This window comes from Danio rerio, chromosome 5, assembly GCF_049306965.1.
Source record: "Danio rerio strain Tuebingen ecotype United States chromosome 5, GRCz12tu, whole genome shotgun sequence".
Classification (NCBI taxonomy): Eukaryota; Metazoa; Chordata; class Actinopteri; order Cypriniformes; family Danionidae; genus Danio; species Danio rerio.
Genome location: NC_133180.1, coordinates 40770761 through 40797477, shown reverse-complemented (window position 1 = coordinate 40797477; position 26717 = coordinate 40770761). Strand labels below are relative to the sequence as shown.

At 35.9% G+C, this 26717-nt stretch overlaps 1 protein-coding gene and 1 long non-coding RNA gene across 14 annotated transcripts in view; one reads left to right on the top strand and one right to left on the bottom strand.

Annotated features, from left to right (window-relative positions):
- LOC110438663 (uncharacterized) overlaps positions 1 to 11525 on the bottom strand; it is a 16705-nt gene extending 5180 nt beyond the window's left edge. The window contains exons 1-9 of one of the 13 annotated variants that reach the window (XM_068221338.2): positions 10491 to 11525; positions 9528 to 9653; positions 6992 to 7117; positions 6032 to 6157; positions 4427 to 4552; positions 3409 to 3534; positions 2372 to 2497; positions 1704 to 1841; positions 668 to 799 (exon numbers count right to left, since the gene is read on the bottom strand). In XM_068221338.2, coding sequence (XP_068077439.2) covers positions 668 to 799; positions 1704 to 1841; positions 2372 to 2497; positions 3409 to 3534; positions 4427 to 4552; positions 6032 to 6157; positions 6992 to 7117; positions 9528 to 9653; positions 10491 to 10575 — 1111 coding nt within the window. In that variant the 5' untranslated portion in view covers positions 10576 to 11525. The remainder of the gene's footprint in view (positions 1 to 667; positions 800 to 1703; positions 1842 to 2371; positions 2498 to 3408; positions 3535 to 4426; positions 4553 to 6031; positions 6158 to 6991; positions 7118 to 9527; positions 9654 to 10490) is intronic. The other 12 variants (XM_073951181.1, XM_073951180.1, XM_073951179.1 and 9 more) reach the window with 12 other exon arrangements.
- Positions 11196 to 26717, top strand: LOC141385570 (uncharacterized). Its single transcript, XR_012406194.1, has 3 exons — positions 11196 to 12389; positions 25102 to 26300; positions 26603 to 26717. It is a non-coding gene; the product is annotated as an uncharacterized lncRNA (long non-coding RNA).

The following is a 26717-nucleotide window of genomic DNA, read 5'->3' as shown; positions in this document are numbered from 1 at the left end:
GACACTGTGGCTGTTTCTATGCATTTTACAAATTTGTGCCACTGAACGATAACATAAACCCAATTTCACACTCCTATCCATGTTATATCCCTTACAAAAACGGGCTTTAGTAATCTTGCGGTCCTGCTGAACAAAATAAATTGACGACAGACCAAATAAGCAGAGCAAAATAGGACGGGATCACCACAGCACTTTCTGTAGTAGAGTATTACAAGAATTTAGAATTATGCGTGTGATTTTACTGTTGTTTTCATGTGGCAATATCAACTCATTACCACAAGAACATACAGGAAGATTGCATACAGTACAAGAAAATCCTGTGGTATATACTACAGAAATGTGAAATTAATACCACATTCAACTGGAGAATATTACAGTAAACAAAATATTGTGACAAATATTTAAAAAATATGAAAGTAACACCGCTAATTACTACAAGAACATTACAAGAATAATACATACAACTCTTCTTCTGTCTTATCATATGTAATACTACAGGATATGTTGGTAAGGGATGGCTTTTGTTTATTACCCATAGCACTCTTTCTGAATCAAAATCAGCAATGACAGTCATCTGATATCACTCAATTTAACAAACTGTATTTTAAGGACCAAATTTATCATAGTAGAATTGGAGAAATGAAGGGTCTTCTCGTAGTAAACTGACCTGAGCTGGTGCCGGATTCATCACTGTCATCAGGGAACTGTGGTGGTTCACGCCATGTTGTCAGCATCAAGTTCTCCTGATCTTCATCATCCTCAAAAGCTTCCTCGACCTTTCTTTTTCTGCCTCTGCCTCCTAAAGTGGACCAAAATATGGATGAGTTAATTACAGATTATCGCTTATTTTGGTAATCTGTTTATATTCATTACTACTCGCAATTAGGTAACCCCGAATAGTCCAAGCTTCGCAACTACCAATCTCTCAGTCGAATATTTGCAGAGGTAAATTATGAAAAGAGCATCATGACATTTTGGCTATATGGGGGTTCCTCTATGTCTGATTTCACATCGAATCACTGGTTTTCACCCCTTAAGTTGGTACATAGCCTGCTGTTATACCAACCTTTACCAGATGTGTTTTTCTGCGTGTCAGTTATGTGCTCCATATGTGATTATTTATTTATTTAATTATCAGACCCCCACCAATCTCTACTCCCACAAACACCAGCCCTCCCCAACCCAGCCCCAAACCATATCATTTGACTATGTAAATCCTGATTCAGGGACACTCCTACTACTTGTAATTTAATTTACTATTTTCATTTGATTAGGTTATCGATTAATTGATTAAAAATACTTCACTCCCAACCTTACAATGCAGAATGTTAAGCACCAAGTTACCCCCTCCCCCCCACCCCCCCCCCAAAAAAAAAACGATTTTACGCACAATTTACTCCCTCTCAAGTGGTTCCAAACCTTCATGAGTTTAATGTTTCTGATGAACCCAAAAGAAGAAGAAAGCTGAAAACCTCTAACCATTCACTTCCACAGCAGGAAAACAAAAACTATTGAATTTAATGATGACAGGTTTCCAGCTTTCTTCCGAATATCGTCTTTTTTTGTTTGACAGTAAAAATAAAATCATAAAGGCTTGGATAAAGTAAAGGGTCAGTAAATTATGACAGAATTTAAATTTTTGGGTGAAGTATATCTCTTTAACAAAGCTGTAGAAAAGTGTGTTCTTGTGGTAGTAAACTGACCTGAGCTGGTGCTGGGTTCATCACTTTCATCAGGGAACTGTGTTGGTTCACGCCGTGTTGTCGGCATCAAGTTCTCCTGATCTTCATCATCCCCAAAAGCTTCCTCGATCTTTCTTTTTCTGCCTCTGCCTCTGCCTCCTAAAATGAAACAAAATAAGGATGAATTAATCACAGATTATCGCTTATTTTGGAAATTTGCTTATATTCATTACTACTCGCAATAGGGTAACCCTGAATAATGAAAGCTTCACACCTACAAATCTCTCAGTTGAATGTTTGCAGAGGTAAATTATGAAATGAGGATCATGCCATTTTGGCTATATGGGGGTTCCTCAATGTCTGATTTCACATCGAACCACCAGTTTTTGACCCTTACGACCCTAAGTTTATTTTTTTTGGTGAACCCAAAAGAAGATATTTTGAAGAAAGCTGAAAACCTCTAACCATTGACTTCCATAGCAGGAAAACACATACTATTGAATTCAATGATGACAGGTTTCCAGCTTTCTTCAGAATATCGTCTTTTTAGTTTGACAGAAAAAATGAAAATCATAAAGGATTGGAACAAGTAAAGAGTCAGTAAATTATGACAGAATTTAAATTTTTGGGTGAAGTATATCTCTTTAACAAAGCTGTAGAAAAGTGTGTTCTTGTGATAGTAAACTGACCTGAGCTGGGGCCGGGTTCATCACTTTCATCAGGGAACTGTGTTGGTTTACAGCGTTTTGCTGGCATCAAGTCCTCCTGATCTTCATCATCCTGAAAAGCTTTCTCAACTTTTCTTTTTCTGCCTCCTTAAGTGGATCAAAATATGAAGGTGTTAATTACAGATGATCACTTATTTTTGTTAATCTTCATTCGTTACTACTCGCTATAGGGTGACCCCGAATAGTCAAAGCTTCGCAACTACCAATCTCTCAGTCGAATATTTGCAGAGGTAAATTATGAAATGAGGATCATGCCATTTTGGCTATATGGGGGTTCCTCAATGTCTGATTACACATCGAATCCCCAGTTTTCATCCCTTAAGTTCGTATATAGCCTATTTTTATACCAACCTTTACCAGATATTTGTTTTTCTACATGTCAGTTTTGCACTCCATATGTGAATATTTATTTATTTATTTATTTTATTATAAGACTCTGTCAATCTCCACTCCCACAAACACCAGCCCTCCTCTACGCAAGCCCCAAACCATATGATTTGACTATCAGTCGAATACAGAATTGGTTCCAGAATTGGAATACAGAAAAGTTTAGATTCGACTATGTAAATCCTGATTCAGGGACACTCCTATTAATCGGTAATTTTTAATATTTTAATTAACTTCTTTAGTTTGTTGTTTGGTTAATTGATTAAAACGCTTCACTTCCTACATCAAAATGTAGAATTTAAAGCACCAAATTCAAGAGAGAGTTCACCCAAAAAATTTTCTGGTGAACCCAAAAGAAGATATTTTGAAGAAAGCTAAAAAACTCTAACCACTGACTTCCATAGCAGGAAAACAAATACTATTGAGTTTAATGATGACAGGTTTCCAGCTTTGTTCAGAATATCGTCTTTTTTGTGTGACAGAAAAAAAAAATCAAATAGGCTTGCAACAAGTAAAGAGTCAGTAAATTATGACAGAATTAAAATTTTTGGGTGAAGTATATCTCTTTAACAAAGCTGTAGAAAAGTGTGTTCTTGTGGTAGTAAACTGACCTGAGCTGGGGCCGGGTTCATAACTTTCGTCAGGGAACTGTGTTGGTTTACAGCGTTTTGCTGGCATCAAGTCCTCCTGATCGTCGTCATCCTGAAAAGCTTTCTCAACTTTTCTTTTTCTGCCTCCTTAAGTGGATCAAAATATGAAAAAGGTAATTACAGATGATCACTTATTTTTGTTAATCTTCATTCGTTACTACTCGCTATAGGGTGACCCCGAATAGTCAAAGCTTCGCAACTACCAATCTCTCAGTCGAATATTTGCAGAGGTAAATTATGAAATGAGGATCATGCCATTTTGGCTATATGGGGGTTCCTCAATGTCTAATTTCACATCGAATTCCCAGTTTTCATCCATTAAGTTAGTATATAGCCTATTTTTCTACCAACCTTTACCAGATATTTGTTTTTCTGCGTGTCAGTTTTGCACTCCATTTGTGAATATTTATTTAATTATTTATTTTATTATAAGACTCTGTCAATCTCCACTACCACAAACACCAGCCCTCCTCTACGCCAGCCCCAAACCATATGATTTGACTATCAGTCGAATACAGAATTTGTAAATTTAGATTCGACTATGTAAATCCTGATTCAGGGACACTCCTATTAATCGGTTATTTTTAATATTTTAATTAAATTCTTTAGTTTGTTTTTTGGTAATTTGATTAAAACGCTTCACTTCCTACATCACAATGTAGAATTTAAAGCACCAAATTCAAGAGAGAGTTCACCCAAAATTTTTTCTGGTGAACCCAAAAGAAGATATTCTGAAAAAAGCTAAAAAACTCTAACCACTGACTTCCATAGCAGGAAAACAAATACTATTGAATTTAATGATGACAGGTTTCCAGCTTTGTTCAGAATATCGTCTTTTTTGTTTGACAGAAAAAAGAAAATCAAATAGGCTTGCAACAAGTAAAGGGTCAGTAAATTATGACAGAATTTTCACGTTTGGGTGAAGTATATCTCTTTAACAAAGCTGTAGAAAAGTGTGTTCTTGTGGTAGTAAACTGACCTGAGCTGGGGCCGGGTTCATCACTTTCATCAGGGAACTGTGTTGGTTTACAGCGTTTTGCTGGCATCAAGTCCTCCTGATCTTCGTCATCCTGAAAAGCTTCTTTGACTTTTCTTTTTCTGCCTCCTAAAGTGGATCAAAATATGGAAGAGATCATTTCAGGTTTGCAGTTTACCGATACTTTGGTTGCACCGCAATATAATGGCTCCAAAATTTTGGTGCCACTGTAGTTTGCAAATGGTAGTATCATCATTAACGATTCTACAATTTCTTATATGTGGAAAAGTTACTGAAATGCTCAAACATTTGTGCCAGCAAATAATCAATAGGCCACTTTATTTTACTTTCATTTTAATTGTCTGCATACGGGACATAGTTTGCTGCAGTCATGACAGATCATTTAGCATGATCAACTATTAATTAATTTATTTTATTATTATCATTGCAATAACAACAAAAGAGTCACAGTAAATACAAAAAAGCAGAAAAAGTCTGTACAAAAATTACTTTTTTAATAATAATGGAATTGAATTGAAGTATTATGGCATTTAAAATATAGTATTTTTGACTATTTGCTTTATTTCATAGATTTGAGTTCTGAATTAATACAGTATTGCAATACTACTTGGTATCATGATACTTCAGCTGGTATAGTATCGTGGGCTGAATTAATGGTATCGTGACGACCCCATTACAGATTATCACTTAATTTGGTAATCTGCCTTCATTCATTACTACTCGCTATAGGGTAAACCCTAATAGTCGAAGCTTCGCAACTACCAATCTCTCAGTCGAATATGTGCAGAAGTAAATTATGAAAGGAGCATCATGACATTTTGGCTATATGGTGGTTCCTCTATGTCTGATTTCACATCGAACCACCAGTTTTTGCCCCTTAGGTTCATATATAGCCTATTGTTATACCAAACTTTAGAAGATATGTTTTACGGCGAGCCAGTTTTGCACTCCGTATGTGATTATTTATTTATTTTATTATAAGACCCCGTTAATCTCTGCTCCCACTAACACCAGCCCTCATCTACCCCCGCCCCAAACCATATGATTTGACTATAAGTCGAATACAGAATTGGTAAATTTAGATTCGACTATGTAAATCCTGATTCAGGGACACTCCTATTAATCGGTTATTTTTAATTTATTTTAATGAACTTTTTTAGTTTGTTTCTTGGTTAATTAATTAAAACACTTTACTCCCTACATCACAATGTAGAATTTAAAGCACCAAAATAAAAATAAAAAGTTTACCCAAAAATAAAAAATTTTCCTCACAATTTACTCCCCTCAAGTGGTTCCAAACCTTTATGAGTTTATTTTTTCTGGTGAACCCAAAAGAAGATATTTTGAAGAAAAAAACTCTAACCATTGACTTCCACAGCAGGAAAACAAATACTATTGAATTTAATGATGACAGGTTTCCAGCTTTCTTCAGAATATCGTCTTTTTAGTTTGACAGAAAAAATGAAAATCATAAAGGATTGGAACAAGTAAAGGGTCAGTAAATTATGACAGAATTTAAATTTTTGGGTGAAGTATATCTCTTTAACAAAGCTGTAGAAAATTGTGTTCTTGTGATAGTAAACTGACCTGAGCTGGGGCCGGGTTCATCACTTTCATCAGGGAACTGTGTTGGTTTACAGCGTTTTGCTGGCATCAAGTCCTCCTGATCTTCGTCATCCTGAAAAGCTTTCTCAACTTTTCTTTTTCTGCCTCCTTAAGTGGATCAAAATATGAAAGTGTTAATTACAGATGATCACTTATTTTTGTTAATCTACATTTCATACTACTCGCTATAGGGTGACCCCGAATAGTCAAAGCTTCGCAACTACCAATCTCTCAGTCAAATATTTGTAGAGGTAAATTATGAAATGAGGATCATGCCATTGTGGCTATATGGGGGTTCCTCAATGTCTGATTTCACATCGAACCACCAGTTTTTACCCCTTAAGTTCGTATATAGCCTATTTTTATATTAACCTTTACCAGATATTTGTTTTTCTGCATGTCAGTTTTGCACTCCATTTGTAAATATTTATTTTATTATTTATTTTATTATAAGACTCTGTCAATCTCCACTACCACTAACACCAGCCCTCCTCTACGCAAGCCCCAAACCATATGATTTGACTATCCCAAACCATATGATTTGACTATCAGTCGAATACAGAATTTGTAAATTTAGATTCGACTATGTAAATCCTGATTCAGGGACACTCCTATTAATTGGTTATTTCTAATTTATTTTAATTAACTTTTTTAGTTTGTTTCTTGGTTAATTGATTAAAACACTTCACTTCCTACATCACAATGTAGAATTTAAAGCACCAAATTCAAGTGATAGTTTACCCAAAAATCACATTTTTCCTCACAATTTACTCCCCTCAAGTGGTTCCAAACCTTTATGAGTTTATTTTTTCTGGTGAAGCCAAAAGAATATAGTTTGAAGAAAAAAACTCTAACCATTGACTTTTGAATTTTCATGTTAGAGTGAAGTATATCTCTTTAACAAAGCTGTGGAAAAGTGTGTTCTTGTGGTAGTAAACTGACCTGAGCTGGGGCCGGGTTCATCACTTTCATCAGGGAACTGTGTTGGTTTACAGCGTTTTGCCGGCATCAAGTCCTCCTGATCTTCGTCATCCTGAAAAGCTTCTTTGACTTTTCTTTTCCTGCCTCCTAAAGTGCATCAAAATATGGAAGAGTTAATTACAGATTATCCAGGGTATATACAGAACTTCTTAAGTTGAATTTAATACATTTTACTACCTTTTTTAATACCTTCAAAAAAAAGTTCAATACCAGCACGATTTACACAAGCTTCAACTGCAGTGGCATTAATCAAAGTGTCACAATGGGCCTTTGTCCATGTCGTCAATGTCAATAGTCGCTCTTCTACGAACAGATCGGTACGGTTACGGTTGTTTCTCGGTATGGTTACAATTGTTGGGCTCGAAAATGTAATACTTCGTCAGATGACGTTCATTATTTTTAATACTTTTTAATGCTCTTAATTTTGGCTAATTTTATTTAGAGAAACTGCACAGAAGGACTTACTTCAAATATTGACGATAATAACACAAATAATGTAACAAGAGCTTAAAGTGATAAAAAAACTGGTAAACTGATACGGAGGTAGACTCTCTTCAATGATTATGCTTTGCACAATAATTTAAAAGTACAATGTCAAATAAAGTGTTTTCTTCTAAATAACAAGTGCTTAAAGTGCTTAAATAACAAGTGCTCAAAGGGCTAAAGAACTAAATTCATTCATTCATTTTCTTGTCGGCTTAGTCCCTTTATTAATCCATGGTCGCCACAGCAGAATGAACCGCCAACTTATCCAGCAAGTTTTTACACAGCGGATGCCCTTCCAGCCGCAACCCATCTCTGGGAAACATCCACACACACTTACACACACACACTACGGACAATTTAGCCTACCCAATTCAACTATACCGCATGTCTTTGGACTGTGGGGGAAACAGGAGCACCTGGAGGAAACCCACGCGAAGGCAGGGAGAACATGCAAACTCCACACACAAACGCCAACTGAGCCGAGGTTCGAACCAGCGACCCAGCAACCTTCTTGCAGTGAGGCGACAGCACTACCTACTGCGCCACTGCCTCGCCAAGAACTGAATTGCTAAACTGTAAATTTGAAGTGAAATCAAGGCCATTATCACTTATTTTTTGTTTTGGGTTGTACGCAAAGTCCTGCAAACTCCATTTCCTCCGTCAAATAAAAATATCAGGCTACCTCAAATCGATCACTCCACAGAAAATATGCATTTAATAAATGCTCCGCTGTTATAATTATTTAACAAAACCCGTCAACATTTTTAATAAAAGTCATTAGATTAAAGATTATGTCTCATGATTATGACTTACTGTGCGCATGCTGCGTGTTATGAAAGAAAATGACAATGAAACTCAAGGCTCATTTGATGACTTTTTATGTATAACAGTTTTGTTGTTTACATATGATATTGCATTAATTTTCATACATGTTTTATAAGCTGCAAAATCAAAGCCTCAGTTTGGTGTTGAGTTATCATTATAGAAAAATCAAGACAAGGGATTTGATTGATTCGTAGATTATGTAGTTTTTTTTATAAACTGATACTATGTAAGAATCACTAATAACTGTAATTTTACAAATGGAAAAAAAGGTTTGTGACTGGGCTTTCTGACACGGCTCCAAGCAGCACAACGGCCATCAGCATCAGCGATGGTTTATGTGAACTCATCTGTATCAAAATGTGACCATAAATATTCCTCTTTCATTTTACTTCTTTGGCAAAATACGTCTGTAGACACGTGTGTTTGCACTAACAAATATTTGTATTTATATTTTTCATTTAGAGGCCGATCACAAAGAGCACGCCTTTCTGTTCCAAAAGCGCAAGGCACACTGCACTGCCTTTATGTTGACAAGAAAAAAAGAATCGCGGTGTTTTTTTGTATGTCACTAGGAAACAACTGAATCCGCTGACCTGTATTGTGCATGAGTCGTGTTGCTGTTAATGTTATAATTGTAATTTTTAATAATATTGTGATATTCAAGATCTGTAAAGTAATACAGCCCTGGATAACTTGAAACAGCGACCACAAGTCTCTCTTCATCATTAAAAGTTCGCTGTAGTCGCCTTGACAACACAAGCTGTCACCTCAACAGAAACCCTGCAGTGCTTCCATTTGATTGAAGAAAGAAAAACATGCGACTGACTTAACAAGCTTTTTTCGCTCGACAGCAAAACGTGAGGCGTTCAGAGCGCATAAGCAGCGCGTAAAACACTGGCAGCAGTTAGTAAACCATTCAACAGATGCCCCTCTCAACACAAAAGCGCGTTCGCCGTGATCGGCCTCTTATGCAGCCAAGCTTTAAAAATATATTTTAAAAAATTATATTTTTAATCGTTAAACTGATACCATTAATCAGTTACAGACACACCCATTCAGTTAACAGTTAGTCAGTTATTTTGAGCATCCCTAATTAAACAGCTTGCGCAGGGCCTTAAATAGGCCTATTTTATTTTTATTTTTTGTAGAATTGGAGAAATTAAGGGTCTTGTCATAGTAAACTGACCTGAGCTGGGGCCGGGTTCATCATTTTCATCAGGGAACTGTGGTGGTTTACAGCGTTTTGCTGGCATCAAGTCCTCCTGATCTTTATCATCCTGAAAAGCTTCCTCTGCTTTTCTTTTATTGCCTCCTAAAATAGATTAGACACAATAAACATTTTATTCAATTTTCATAATATAGATTTGATATTCTTTATATTATCAACATTTTCTTTAAAATCAATTGACAAGTAATTGTAATCTGTGACAGTTTCCTCAAACAAAAGGATTTTTAAGACACTGTGGTTGAGTCTATACATTTTACATATTGTGTCATCAAATGGTCGCATAAACCCAATTTTACACTCCTATCCATGTTATATACTTTACAAAAATGGGCTTTGGTAATCCTGCGGTCCTGCTGAGAATAAATTTACCACAGAACAAATAAGCAGAGCAAAACATGCATGACAGGATCACCACAGCACTTGTAGTAGGAGTATCACAAGAATTTAGAATTATGCGTGTGATTTTTCAGTTGTTTTCACGTGGCAATAGCAACTCATTACCACAAGAACATACAGGAATATTGCATACAGTACAAGAAAATCCTGTGGTAAATACTACAAAAATGTGAAATTATTACATTGTATCTGGACAATATTACAGTAAACAAAATTATGTGGTAAATATTTCAGATATATCAAAGTTATACACTTTATTACAGTATTACATACAGCAAAACCTTATAAAACAACACAGCACTACACAATAACCACTGCAGTTTTTGTGGTTCTTCTCTTTTATCATATGGAGTACCACAGGGTATTTTTGTAAGGGATGGCTTTAGTTTGTTCCCTATGACACACTTTCTGAATCACAACCAGCATTTCATGTTGCTCATATGAACAAACTGTATTTATGGAAAACATTTATCAAAGTAGAATAGGAGAAATGAAGGGTCATAGTAAACTTGTCACTTAACTCACCTGAGCTGGTGTTTTCTGCTACAGGGCGGGAACAATTGCTTCTGTCCCCTTTAAAAAAATCAATCAATGTCCAAATGTACTCCATTTATGTTTGTTACAACAACAAGTAAATATAGAAATTCAAAATAGCAAAGCGAATCTCGATCGTTTTCGCACTGAGCTTTTTTCACAAACTCGATTTGACAGCTGTAAGTACAACTTGTGCTTGAACGGATTGGAAGATTACTAATGAAAACTCTGTGTGCGTGAGCCTGCGAAGCCCGTGTTCTGTAACGTCATCATTAGAACGCGCGTTCCGAAAACCGCGCTCAGCTCTGCAGTGAGCGCCACTTTGGAAAACTCTGATAGTAGGGCTTATTCAGGATGGCGGCCTACATAAAGGTTCCCGGCAAACATTTGAACCTCCGCTGACCATTGAAAAAAGACGTCTCTCTGACACTGTGTCATGGTTGAAAAATATATCCAAAACGGGAATTGAAATGACGTCATGGACGTCTTCTGGACGTTAATAAAATGTCTTTTCTGCTGTAAATTCTCAGCGTATACCTTGTTTTATTGTTTTTGAAAAGGAAATTCAACAGTACATTAGAACTATTGCTTCCTCTAAAAATATTAAAGCCATTAGAACGGTTATTTTCATTTTTAATTTTCTTAACACATAAGTTAATTTGTTTTTCTTCTTATTGTTGTTTTCTTTTCTCTTTTATGTGCTTATTTGATTCCTTGCTCCTCTGTAAAACTCATGTACATTCTTGCATTTCTATGATGTTATTGTTACCCAGACATTAATAAAAAAAGAAAAGTCTTTTCTGCACGTCATCTGAACGTGTAAATATGCCTTATTCTGGTTGTTTTTAAGATATGTTGCTGCGTAATTTAAGTGTTTTAATAGCCTAATTATACATATAAAATAATCACACTCATTATATAAAGCTGTCAACGGCAATCAGGTTCTTAAAAAGTTTAATTTCAGTCCAGTCAGACCTGAACGTCTTTACAACATTGTAATCACGTGTACATCATAATTAATATGTCATTTGAGGATTCAATAGTGTTACAATTTAGCAAAATTATTTATTGTGCATATTAGTAGTTTTAACATAGTGACAGATTTACATCACTGCCAAACAGACACACATAATAAGTTAATAAAACAACACAAGTGAAATTTTAATGTGGAGTCTTTAATTCTAATATCCTCCAGCTCTTCCTGGAAGGTGCTTGCTGTGTTCCTCCATTCCTGCATCTTTTTCTGTGTCTAGCATTTGGACTTCACAGCATCTGAGTGAGAGGACTATGATTTTGCACGACCCTACAACTAAAAACTTACAATAGGTCTAGGATTATTGTCATGTTTCATGAATGAACAGCAATGTGCAGAGTAGCAATGTTAACTAATGGCAATACATAAACTTTCCCCCCCCACTCATCATTTTACAAGTGTCCATATCCACATGTTCACCCAAGTCCACAGTTTTGTGACAAGCAAAAACTGCCACTCATGGCTTACACTGAAATTATAATTTAATGTAATATTTTCAGTCTGAATCTGTATAAACATTTTAAAACATCTGAACATTAAAACAGCAAAACAGCCATGTCTATAAAGAGATATACAATGATGCATAGCAGATTAAATCCAGAATTTAAATAATATTAAGAACTGGGTTAATTGTTGGGGTATATAAATATATTTTCCCAAAATATTAAGCAGAAAATGGGCTGCACGGTGGAGCAGTGGGTAGCAGAAACACCTCACAGCAAGAAGGTCCCTGGTTCGAGCCCTGGCTGGGTCAGTTGGCATTTCTGTGTGGAGTTTTCATGTTCTTCCTGTGTTTGCATGTATTTCCTCCTGGTGCTACGGCTTCCACCAACTCATTATAGTTGCTACACCTAAATGTAACACCAAAATCACAGTCAGAGTAATCCCTCTAAATCTAATTATTATCATCATTATTACTACTATTTATTACTGATTGATTTATTTTCTCATACATTTTTAATTTGTTTTTTTTTTATCTTATTTTGTGTAAAAAAAATCAAATCTTCTAATAATTAATAATTAATTTCTTGTGGAAAACCTGATGCTTGTGTCCTCCTGGGTTAAATCTATGCATTTTAACTGTGACAAAGAAAATGTTTTTACAGGTGACTGTCTAGTAAACACTCTAGAATCTGAGTGTTCTGATTGGCTAAAGTATGCATCTCATGTCAGCACGTTCTAGACCTGAACGTGCTCTTTCCGGCAATCTTCCTTCTGCATTCACACAGCACAGTATTCCAGCAAATTACTGGAATTTACATGAAAACAAGTAGTTTTCATTAACATTGTGTTGGTTTTTCTGTTCAATTAAATTCATATTTTTGTTTAAAAATTTGTTTCCCAGAGATGGGTTGCGGCTGAAAGGGCATCCGCTGCGTAAAAACGTGCTGGATAAGTTGGCAGTTTGTTCTGCTGTGGCGACCCCAGAGTAATAAAGAGACTAAGCCGAAAAGAAAATGAATGTTTAAAATTTGCCTATTTTTTTAAGTACTCTTGCAGTTACTTATTTTAAATAAGCTAATTTATTTATTTGTTGAATTTAATTAATAATATTGGTTGTAATCTGTTACCTCAATTTTATTGAGTAGATATTGGGTATTATTTTTTTACAGTGTGAATGTGCCGTTTACATATTTCAGTTAATATGGAAAACGAGTGCATGTTTGTTAACTGTATGATCAAAAATAAGAGTAATAGGTCATCAATATCGATTAAAAGGGTTATCAACAATCAATCAATCATTGAGTAGCCTAATCATTTGTTAAATACAGTAAATTATAAATTTATCATAAATCATAAAATATTCTTTCTCTGATATAAGTATATCATATTATTATTTCTCTCTCACAAACCCAACAGTCACACCTTCCATGAAAACAGTTGCACAAATCACAATATAAGAAATTCACTGACTATTTTTTTATTTCTTTGTAGAGAAGATTATTAACATTTTGGGTTTGCATATTATGTATGATTATGCATACAATATAGAATGTGCAATAGTCACCAGTGTTTGGCCCATACAATGCCACAGGAATGTAGAGAAAGTTTGGTTAGGCTATGAAACAGAATAAATAAATAAATAAATGAAAAATTATTAATTGAAAATAATGTAAACAAAATGCTTAATGTTTTGTAATTTTTTTAACGACACAGTAAAGACAGTTAAGACACAGTGAAGAAAAAGTTACTGCTCATACTAATAACTGTAGGACCGTACTGTAAAACATTCACACTTTTTTCCACATTAAAATTTTGATTCCCATGAGACACACACACACACACACACACACACACACACACACACACACACACACACACAAACGACGCTTTATTAAAGGCAAGTGTATAAGCTTTTCATCCTTTAACAAAAAGCGTACAGATAAAAGCAAAACGTAATTAGAAAAAGAAATTGATTATTTAAAAAAGAAATTAAAAGATACATTTTGTGAAACCAAAGCCAAAACGGTAAATATACTTAAATCAAAATTAAAATCCTTATGCTGCGTTCACACCAGACACGGAACGCGCATCAATCGCGAGTGATTTACATGTTAAGTCAATGCAAACGTGCGAATAGACATCCTGCGGCGTGATCCGTGCGAATTGAGCGTTTTTCGCGTTTGACGCGTGAATCTCTCGAGTTCGAAAATCTAACCACCTTCAGCCGACATTAGCGCCGCGTTAACCAATCAGGAGCTTGCACTTGTGGGGGCATGATTGTGACGTATCGCCTGTTGTCAGTGTCCCGGGGGAAATCCTCTAGCTGACACCGACAAAAAGGTCATCAAACTGGGCTTGGCTCAGTCAGAAGCACCGCTGGAAGCCTCCGTCATCCAGGTTCAGTTTCTGAAGGGGTTTATGTGCTCACAGAGCTGGATGCACCTCTGAAAGTATTTAGTGGACTCAGAAACGGCCCTAAATGTATCGACCAATGACTGTAAAAAATAAGGACGACGCGACAGCCCTTTTTCCCATTGAACGCCTTGAGGGCAAAACGCCTGCTTGACGGGCACAAACTGTCGCAAAAGACTGCTGAAATTGGAGCCTTGACATGCGCAGAAGGACTGTCTGATGGAGCCAGAGGAGGAGCCGCGAAAATGAGCGGAGTCGAGCTTCCAACCAAACGCTTTATGTAAAATCAACCACGCCCCCCGAACTTCTCACTCGACTGCCGGTGTCTGAACTATAACAAACGCTCGCTGATGTAAATAGAAGCACTTACATTAAAAAACACAATAATATACGGTTTAAAAACGGTGTGATGTAAGCTGTTAAACTTTAATAAAAGCAATACATGGTGGACTGCAGAAATAAACGATCTTTTATACACTCTAGCCTGAATATGAGCACAAATAAAATATTCTCTTATTGTTATATTTGTTGTTGGTATTTGTTATCTTCATAGGGGTAGAAATAACACTTGTAAAATATGAACAATAACATATAAACAACACATACATTTTTAGAAAGGTTTTTTATTTTGAATTAGCCATCAACAGAACCCAAAATATAGCCTACACACCATAACGATTTACCATGCGGGAACAATCGTGCGTTTAGAAGATAAATACAGCAAGATTACTAAATATCAACAGGATATTTACACATCCCAACCCTGCAATTTGTCAATTTGTGCAAAAAAACTTTGCACTATTAATACAATGTCTATCTGCTGCAACATCACTAGTATATTGTTTATTGATTTTCGCTTGTTTATTTAATTTTTTTGCCTCCGTTTTCATTTGGTTTATTCGATGCCTTCATTATATCTGGCAACGAGGAATTTACATTCATTTTAATGTTAGCAGGAGTGTTCAAATAAAACGCCACCAGTAAATGATGTAAATAAATAATATCTAACATTTACAACTCTATTAGGTTATATAAGATTCGATTTCAAGAACCTTATAATGATTTATAACAGCAAATTCAGTAGATTACTTAATAACATGCCAAAACTTAAAATGCAGAGACGTCCTGTAAAGCAAGTTCAAATAACCTTACAGGAGATCAACGTGGAGATTATTATTTAGACACAAAGAGAATTACTGCTAACAATCTCCTGTATTTTCCCCGTACTTAAATGGGTTTATTTTATTGTGCAGTTTTATTGTCATTTTCGTATTTCTTAATTCTTGTGCACTACAAAATGTATTCAATTGTATTATTATTTAATACTTGTGCAATCGATACAGGTTTATTGTTATTTATTTTGTCCTTTATTTAAATAATTGCTATGTATGCTGTTTGCATCTTTATTCAAAGGTTAAACTCAGTGATACACTTTGCGTTCACATAGTAGCCTGCGTTTGTTGTCATATCAACAAAAATGGTTGTAATAACGTTAACAAATGTGAGGGTTTTATATAATGAAGATTCAATCGCGCCAGCTCCGGGCAGCAGCGCATAACCTACTCGCGGCGTCGCGGGCTGATTCCGGCTCGCATGCGGCAGCGCCTGCTTGCTCGGCCGCCGCATCTGGCTCAATTGACTCGGGCTGGAATCGGGCAGTGAGTCCAGGCATCCGGAGTAGGTCCAGCAGAGGTAGTCAGTCTGAGGGGTAAGTCTCCGGCAGGCAAGAACTGGCCCCAGTGTATTTTGCTATCTGGGTGGCTAGGCGTGTATTAGCAAACTAATAAAGCCCGAAAAAAGCTCTGACCTTAGCGAATAAACAGTGTTCCACCAGATCATGTATGTCAGAAACTGTAGTTTACTGCTGAACTCATTTTGTCATAGTAAAATATCACAGAAATCGAGTAATAACACTTCAGTCTTCTGCCGAAGCTCAGACGCGCTGCATTGAGAAACTGTCAATCACCGCTGTCAATCACGATGACACGCCCAGCATTAAATTACTGCTAAAAACAAACTGTTTACAAAAATGAAGATCTGCACCTATTTCAGCACAATAACCAGTGCCTTAATCGACCAGAACCATCTTTCGGGACATTTTATTGCAAGTGTAATTAATTTTTTTATTTGGGCTCAAGTCTCCTTCATTAACACGGAGGAGGCTGGCTTTATGACTTGTACTGCAGCCAGCCCCCAGGGGGCGATCTAACGGCCGAGACCTTCACTCAAACGCAGGCTTGCGGCACACTTGGTATCGACGCTGTTTTTCAGCCTTCATAAAGCACATAAACACTGTTATTACTTCATAAAATCCATGTTAGCCATTTAGCAACGAAGCTAGAGTCACCGGGCAGACAGAAGCCCTTCCCATCATGCGAATCTGAAGTGAATTTGACGTGCGAATGAAGCAGATTTGACGCGCTAATGAAGCAGGGTTTGACGCGCGAATGAAGCGAGTAAACTTATGTTCACGCGGCTATTTACGCACAATTTATCCGCCCGTTCCGCGTCTGGTGTGAATGCAGCATTATTTTTACAGAGAGGTGAGTTCATTATACACTGCACTAGACAATCATATTATTTTCATAAAGAACGCCCTTCTAAACTACTGGCTTTAAGATGAATTTAAAGCTAATATACCAGCTATTAGGCATGATGGCTCGATATACACCCAACCTATAGGATATCAATGTTGTATTTAAAAATTATTATCAACATGTATATTCCTCAGAATGGGATTTGGACTCCCAAAATATAAAACTTTTTCTTAAACAGTTAAATGTTCCCAAGTTAAATGATTCTCGGAGAGATAAATTGTATAGCCCTATAGAAGAATTGAAATCTGCTTTAGATTCAATGAGCTCTAATAACCTGGGGTTAGATGGGATCCCCCCACCCCCCCTTAAGAAATGGAAAGATCAACTCGATAGCTCTACCTGTAGGCCAGTTAGTGTACTCACACTATGTACAGATGCCTTGAACCAGGCCAAAGTACGCTTTTCCCCCTTCCTGTCTTCCCCAATGGCCTGCACTAACATTACAATCGGGCCTGGGCACGCTTACGTCATCGATGCTGCGCTGTTCAGTAAGCGCTCTCGCTCAGCACAGTGGAAATTTCTTTAGCGCTTTGGTCGTTTGGGATGCGGTGACACACAGTCAAATATTTTGCCGAACAGATCAGCCACTTTTGGCGCTCATAAACAATCAAAGTCCTCGTGCTGCAGGAATTGGGAGGTTTGGTGAAGGTGCGCCGCTGTCGTGCAGTGAGGGGTTTCCGTCTTTAATAAACTACGACAATGTGTGTTCTTTGAACGGTAGGAATGATTAATAAATCCATATGAAACAGTCCCTTAAAAGTCACGTCTTGCTTTCAGTTTCAGGCTTAGGCTCGTTTTGCACTCACACAAGCGTGCCGCGCCAAAGCCCAAGTGAACCGTGCTAAGGCACACCCCTTCCAACCGGGCCAGGGCCAGCCAAGTGGACCGTGCCTAAGCTGATTCAGAGCACTTACACTTCTCAAACGATCCGTGAAACGGGCCTGGGCACGGTTCGGATAACATAGTGTGAGAAGGCCCTTAGTCTCCTATCCACAGATTCAAAATTGTTGGCTAAAGTTTTGGCCTTAAGATTGGAACAGAGTATAGGAGATTTTATAAGTTATGATCAATCAGGTTTCCTTAAGGAAAGATATGCCGCTGATAATATATGTAGGCTTCTTCATATTGTTCAACAAGCTGAGTTATATATAGCTTCCTCTGCAATCCTTTCATTGGATGCAGAGAAAGCATTTAACAGAATCGAGTGGCCTTTTCTTTGGTCAGTACTGAAGCATTTTGGGTTTAAATCATTTTTATAAGGAGCTTTTAAAACTATTTATGCTAAATGTTCAGCCAGTATGTTCACAGGATCCATACATCTCCCCTTCCTTTCACCTTGGCAGAGGTACCCGTCAAGGCTGTCCCGTCACTTTTCCTCTTTAATTTATCATTAGAACCTTTGGCCCAATTAATTAGACAATGCCCTACAAATGCTCAAATAAGGTATATGAATACACTTCATAAAATTTCACTTTAAGCTAATAATATTTTACTATATATCAAATACCACAAAATCTGTTCAAGAATGCTGAAAAAAAAATATAGATGCCTTCAGTAGGTTATCTTGTTAAAAAATTAACTGGAACAAATCTATACTTATGCCACTTAACTTATCTGCAAAATCAGAGATTTAGACCTTACCAACTACACTGAAAAAAGTGTTGCATGCAGAACTGTTGCAAACAATTTGTTTGTGTTGAATTTAAACAAACAAATTAAGTTTAGTAATGTTCAACTTAGTTTTTTTGTTTAAATTCAGCCCAAATAAATTGTTTACCACCTCTTAACATAAAGAAATTGAGTAAATCCAAGGAATCATCTTTGAATAATTTTTTTCAGTGTATGATTTTCCCCTCATTATCTAACATTTCCAAATGGAACTATCACTCTCCTTTTTTTTTTTTTATTAAAAGTGACCTTCGGTGTTGGTCTCCACTTTGTTAGGTACTTCAAGGAAGAATAGCCATTATTAAAATTAATATTCTTCCTAGGCTATGTTTTTTACTTTCAGTTTTACCATTGGCATCACCTACTGGCTATTTTAAAAAAATCAATACAGCAATATAAAAATTCTTGTGGAATAATAAACTCTTTCTCTTAAACCTATGCATAGACTAAAACTTCATGGTGGCTTATCCTTGCCAGAGTTTTCATCATATTATTTAGCATACCAAATGAAACCACTTAGGACTTGGCAACAGCAGACAGCAGCAGGCTAGGCGACATCTAATGTATATATCTATGGTTCTGCACACACAGGTGACGTGATGCACACTGCCGTGTGTTTAAAAAGAGCTTGAGGGCTGCCAATTCCTTATGGGCAGATCTGTTGTCCTCTTGTGTAAGCCAAGTAGGAAAGAAAAAAGTAAACATGATAGGTTGTTTGCATATGATGACGTGAGAAATTCAGAAGGAGGGCAGGAAGTGATTTTTTTTACGCAAGAATCGCTATCAGAACATCAAAAATTGTTTAAATCAGCCAAAATGAGAAATGCTGAACAGCTTTTGAAGGGATCTAAAAGTTTGTGTTCATAAAGAGGAACATTTTAAGAAACATTTTCTTAATACATCCATGCGTACAAACTTCATTTGAGAGCACTAATAAAGAGATATTATATGTATTTATTCCATCGGAGTTAAGTAAACAACTGAGATGTGCAGCAGCATTGGATGTTTGTGGCTGGTACATCAACAACCCTTGCGTGCAAAACTAGAATATTGCTATTTTGGCGCACTAGTGTTTACACCTCCACTAGCATAAAAACTAAAAAACTAACAAAAAATTAATAACGATAAAACTATAATAATCAATCATATTAATGCAGGGTAACTGTTTGTATGCTTTCATTTGTTTTTCTGTTTTAATTTATAAGGGAGTCTAGAAGATAACATTGTTCACCTGAAATAAAAAAAAATGTTATAGTAAACACTTTGTTTTTGAACCACACTATAGCAAAGTGTGTAATGTATAGTACAACTCTTTGTTAATGAATGCCACAACATGCTGTTGTATAGTAAACTGATAAACTGTAATAGATACTGAAGTGTAAACTGAGTTGTATTGTGATTGAATAATTGAATATTAAATAATTATTTATTACTACAGTTTTGTTGTATCACAGAAACCATGTAATTTCTATAACAGTTTCATTCAAGCAATTAACTATAGTATGGTTTAAAAACACTTTAGTTTTTACTATAGTGTTTTTCGTGCAAGTAAATTACAGTATTTATTGCTTCAATGGCCGGAAAATATATTTTAGTTCAGTAGAAAACGTTGTTCTCTTCATGATATTTCTATTTATTATTTATAAAAATATGGACTTTCCTGCATGTCTCAAGAGTTTATTTTTGCTTCCTGCTCTCCATCTTTATTTCATGTGTCACCAAAATTCCATGATTGCACCCAATCGCGCACCCAAACTTCTGCTGATATAAATATTTAATCTTTTTGGCAAGCATTCACTTTAACAAGTCAATAACAGATCATTAATATCAAATCAAAGAACATTTCACTCAGCTCATACCAGAGTGCTAAAAACATAATGCTTCTGAATGTACAAGAATTTCTACAACTAAAAATCTTACTAGAGCGTGAGCTGGCTGCTTACAATTTGTAAAGGTAAAAATTAAAATAAGTACTGTTCAATAACACTGTTTTTACTAATATGGTTTAAAAGGGCTGGGCGATTAATTGAAAATTAATAGTAATCGACGTTCAGAACCTATATTTGATCTAATTTAGCCGCTAGACAACAGCTTAACTTTTCAGTTAGACTTAAAAATTTTTTTTTTGTAATCTTCAGTTACAAAGAGACCTTTTTCTTTATGGGAGGGTTCTTATGACCAAAGCAGAAGGTTTATCTCGTTTGGTATACCCTTCACTTTCTCTTTCTGTTGGTGTCCCTAATGCTAAAGAAGTTAACTAAATATTAATAAACTTTATTTGAAAGAATAAATTCCATAAAATTAAAAAAAAAAAACTGTTATAACAAATGGTCTGAAAGAGTGGACTTAAGATTTTAGACTTTAGGACAAAGTAAACATTTTTAGAATAAATTGGATTAAAAGATGCTTGAAAGACCCCAACTCTATATGGTTTATTCCAAATTATATTTTTACAAAAATTGGAGACCTTATTTTTATTTTAAAATGTAATTATGTACCTAATAATTTGCCAATTGCACTGTCAAAATTTCACCAGCAGGTTCTTATTTCCTGGAAATTGTGTTATTCCCACAATTTTTCACCATATAAATGCATTTTATGGAACAACTCTGATATTAGAATTAGAAATAAATAAGGGCTGCAACAACGAATCGAATAAAATCGATTACTAAAAGCGTTGGCAACGAATTTCATAATCGATTTGTTGTGTGGCACGACACAGAGATGTTTCATTATTTAAAAAAACTTGAGTTGAATCTGCCTCTCTCATGCACTGATGCCAGCAGAATTTGGCACCTCATAGACAGGAGAGAAAAAAAAAAAAAAAAACGAGCAAAGTTAATGTTAGAGGAAAGATACATGGCAAAGGCAGAGAAATCTCTGCGATCCTAGTTATTCAAGGTGTGGGAGCATTTCACACTAAATAAACAAAAGCAGCATGACATGAGAAATTCAAACTGAGCTTTGGTGCGTTGGCTGGCGCTTAGCCATAGAAAGACGCGTCATATTATCACAATTATGCAGTGTTTTTAACCACCCAATGCTTATTTTATGTTTTAGAGATACAAATACATACAAGTACTAGTAAAACCAACCCAGGCTCTTTGTAAAAACGTAGTCCCGTGGATATTTCTGGAGACCATGAAATACATCCCAGGAGATACGTATTTTTGCAGTTTTTGTTTTCGCGAATCTACTACAGGCAGCTGTGTATTTTTTCGCATCTCAAATGTCTGTCACGAGTGCCGTTCGTGCCCGTGATGTTCTCGTGTAAACCTACCAGAGGTTGCTGTCTAACGACCGTCTGTCTGACTGGCTAAATAGCCGCATTTTCACTGTTGGGCCAGTGCGAGCCAGGGCTTTAATCAGGCCGCACCGGGCCAATCGCTCGTGAGGTTGAGCAGTGAGGCCGAAATCATGTCGCGTTTCCACTGTCGGGCTAGTAGCTCGCAGCGCGTCACACAAACCCCAGCCCCAGAACGTCCCCCGAATCAAAATGTCACACAACCTGGCCACTTCAGGGGGAATCAGGCAGATAAAGCACACCATCACATCATCACTAAACCATTCAAATAAAGACAACCAAAACAAAATAATGCCCCCTTACTGTTCAGCATTACATGTCTATACACATTGTTTTTAGAAAATATCTAAAATCTTTTTTTGTTTCAGATAGGCCTTTGTAAAATAAAAGTTTAATGTCGCTTTAAAATGGTTTGATTTATGTAGGCTACTTTATATACCTAAACTGGTTCAGCTTTTGTTGGTTTTATATTGGTTTATTTATTTAATGCGATTTTATTATATCTGATATTTGTAATTATTTAAATTATTTCAATATAGCTTAGGCTATTTTATGAAGATATGACACTATTGTTTTGAGCCTACAAAAGTGCACATGAAATTTGTAACGTTTCATGTCTTTCTGTTGTATTCATATTGTGTATTATCTCCAAAATAAATTACAAAAAGAAAAAAGCCACGCGGCAACAACAGAGCTGTGAAGGGAGCTGCACTTTCCCTCTGTCTCACACACACGTACAGGCATCTAAATGCGCACAAACACACCTTTTAAACTTGACAAAAACTGTTCAAAACCTTTACTGTCTGCTGTGTCTTTAATATGGTGTAAATGGTGACGAAGCAAAGAAAAGTCACTTATAAATTAAAACTTTATTATTTTATGCAACAGCCCTACATTTAAAAGAGAAACATAAGGGCGATGATACGCAAAAAGACCCCAGCCTATAAGGCTAGATGTTTTCTTTCCCTTATTTATTTATTTGTTTGTTTGGCGCATACTTGTGTGCGATTGGAAAACTGCGTCCCCACTCTGCCTCTCCTTTCACTCCGCCCTGAAGCGGAGATATAGATAATATCAGATAAACGTAGTGAAAGTAACAATAAAGTCCAATTTATTCTTCTCCCACCTGACCAGCCACTTGCTTGCATGCATTTTGGGGTGGTGTCGTGGCTGCGGTGTTCCACGTGACAAACATGACGCATCGCCACGCAAACATTAAGGGTAAACATTCTCAAATAATGAGCGCCAAACAAAACTCACTCTCTGGGCCAGAAAGAATATTTAAAACTCACCAGTGAAAGGGTTAATAACAGTAGTAAAGCAGCAGCAGTATAGTTACTTTGCACTTTTTTACTCAGTTACTTGCCTTTTTTGGATCATTCTTTTCCAAAAAAAAAGAAGCTTTTCTTACTTAAGAATTTCGCTCGTTTCCAGTCCAAATACCTAATATATTCATATTCTTATATATTCACAAACAAGAATTCTCGAATTCGCAGCCTTTAGTTTCAAATTTTGAACCCCACTCAATTTCACATGACCCCACTCTGTTAGTCACACTTCGCAGCCACATCTAAATTCTAGTCAAGAACCCATTCTTAGGCCTTACTTTGCACTACATTGACAATGATTGGAAGCTGCGCTGAGATGCCTTGAGATGGCATATTTTCCATTAAAATATTTGTTTATAAAAGATGCAAGAAATGCACAGTTTAAAATATTATTTACAGGATATACAAGAGTTATTTTATTTAGAAGAGATACTGCTTATTTTCTACCTTTAATATGAAACTGAAACTCTAAAAACTATTTATTTTGTTTCCAAAATTGCAGGTTATTTATTTTCAGTTTTTATAATAAAACTGACTGTTAATTTTAGGTAATGTGTGTTTTAAATTCAGCTGTTCAATGTTGATGTTTAATAAATAATCGTAGGGAGTAGATATTAATTGAATTGAAAAATAGAAAAAATATTATATTTTGATTTTAGGCCAAATCACCCAGACCTATGGTTTATTCATATAATAAGACTCTCCATTTATAAAACTGGTAATCTTGAACCTTCAACCTTCATTAAAATATCAATTGTTTAAAAAAAGTTAGATTATTAAATAAAAGGTGTAAATATATACACAACTACTGTACATTTGTCTCCTTTTGACACATATTTTTAAATATGTGGCTAAGAAATCATTATTTTATTTTTGGGTGGGCCAGAGAAAAATTTGGCAGGACAAGTAAAAATCTTTTTCACTGGCCACAGCAGGCTAGTAGAAAACATCTTTAAATGTTGAGCCCTGTTGAGTAATTCTTATTCTCATTAAAACTCAAATGTGCATCGTGTTGTAGGGTTGTCACGATACCATCAATTCAGACCACGATACTATACCAGCTGAAGCATCAAGATAGCAAAGTAGTATCGCAATACTGTATTAATTCATAACTCAAATTTATTAAATAAAGTAAATTGTCAGAAATACTATATTTAATATGTCATAATACTTATATTCAATTCCCTTATTATTGAAAAAGTCATTTTGTACAGACTTTCTCTACATTTTTTGTATTTACTGTGACTCTATTGTTGTAATTGCAATAATAATAACAATAATAATAATAATAAAAAAATGTATTTATTAATAATTGATCACGCCATATGATCTGTCATGACTGCAGCAAACTATGATCTGTATGCAGACAGTTATAATGAAAGTAAAATAAAGTGGTCTATTGATTATTTGCTGGCACAAATGTTTGAGCATTTTAGTGATTTTTCCACATGCAACATATTGTAGAACCATTAATGACGATACTACCATATACAAACTACAGTGGTACCACCAGTATTTTGGAGCCGTAGTATAACGATGCTACTAAAGTACCGGTAAACCCTATCATCTTGTGAAAATTACCTCAGATTTTTGTAATAATAAAAATTTATTTTAATACAACCATAAAAAACGGCTAAAGGATTTTCAATACACTGTACTGTAAGCACAATCAGTGCTTTGGCGTGTTTGTGAGAGAGAAAAAAAAACATTTGCAACTCCAAAAAACCACAAAAACCTTCTCAGACTTCAAATATACTGGTCACTAACAGAAACTTTAGTCATGGGTGCTGTTGTTTTGCTTCAGTAATACCTTCAGAGAACATGATCCATACATAAGCAGAGAGATTAGCATGTCGTAGGCAGAACTGGAATAGACGTTTTTCCAGGCTGAGACTGATTAAAGATCTTGATGTCTTCAACTGGAGATTCCAGATAAACTGCCATTAAAAACATGTAATAAAAAAACATGTTACTCAGAAATAGATATGGGACAGTAATCGTATAATGTGGTTTGGAAAAGTCAAGGTTTTTATTACCAGCCCATGCCAATAGAATATCTCATCTTGTATCTACTACTACAAAGTACAATCCCAAGGTACGTTTTAAATTTAATCCACAGTATCTGTACCATAAATTTGCCACAATTTTTGACTCCTCGCTCAGAATATTAAGTTAGAATGGTATTTTCTGAGAAAATCAATGATCTTCATTTCCTTGTGAAATTCTAAAAAGCTTAAAGATATCAAATATTTTTAAAAAGCAATGCGTTTACAAACATTTGTTTGGATAATGTAAGTTACTGTTACGTTAAACTGCAGTAAGGTGAATCAAAATAGCTTATAAGTTAGACAAAAATCATTTTTATAAACAGGAACAAAAAACGTAGCACATAGCACATCACTCAGAAAAAAAACACAGACAAGCATTGATTGTGAACATAGGATATTTCAACGAAACACAAAGTACTAACGTTAACAGTTAACTTGACTAACGTTAGCGACAAAATCGAGTGTGCAACTTACAAAACGGCAAAGCCTTTCCCATTTCAACGCCGTGGAGCGTCTCTGGCGAGGAGTTCATCACTAAATGTTAGAAAGAAACAGACCAACAAAACAGTGAACCGAGAGCGATTCACAAATATCCTTCAACGTGAGCTCAATGACAGGTAACGTTAACTTTAATGTTATTTGCGAACCGTGTCTCGTAGCGTTAACATTAGCCTATAACCTAGCCGGTGCAATATGTTTTTATTATGTTCATTTCAAGTCGATTTGAAACATCTTCTTATATTTTTAAACAGGTTAGAATTGAAGTCATAAAGTACAGTTAAACGTGTTAAAATAACAGCTTTTCATTTACCTTGATATATTAGCTAAAGTTACTGTCTGTGGCCTGGGCACTTAACTTACAGGGCGACAAGTAACCTTACTAAAAACGTACGTTATAAGTTAGGAAGTGGTAAAGTGATAATAAAAATGTAAAACGTTACACATCTAAGTTCCCAGATAGCAGGCAGTAATCGGCCCGAGCTCGGCTGCCCCCCGGCGCCTCCGGCTCCGACTCGGCATCGGCGAGTGTTATCCGGGCCGAGTGCGGCCCGCAGCTCGCTCGCGCACATGCGGTTGTGATGCGGCTGTAAAGCACTGGCCCGATTCCGGTCAACCATATCCTGGCCGCTTCTGGCAAGGACTCGGCTGATGGCAACCGATTAAGTTCTTATTTTATCTAGTAATCTGTTAGCTCCACGTTTAATGATAATTTGGGAAAATATTCATGGTACGATAGCAAAAAAAAAAAAAAAAAAAAAGAATATTTAGTGTGGATGGAAAACGACAAATAAAACCTGTGAAACGTCGAATATAACGTACTTACCTTCAGATTACTCTCTTCTGCCCATTTGTGTCCGTTATTTAATTCAAATAATGAGCACGC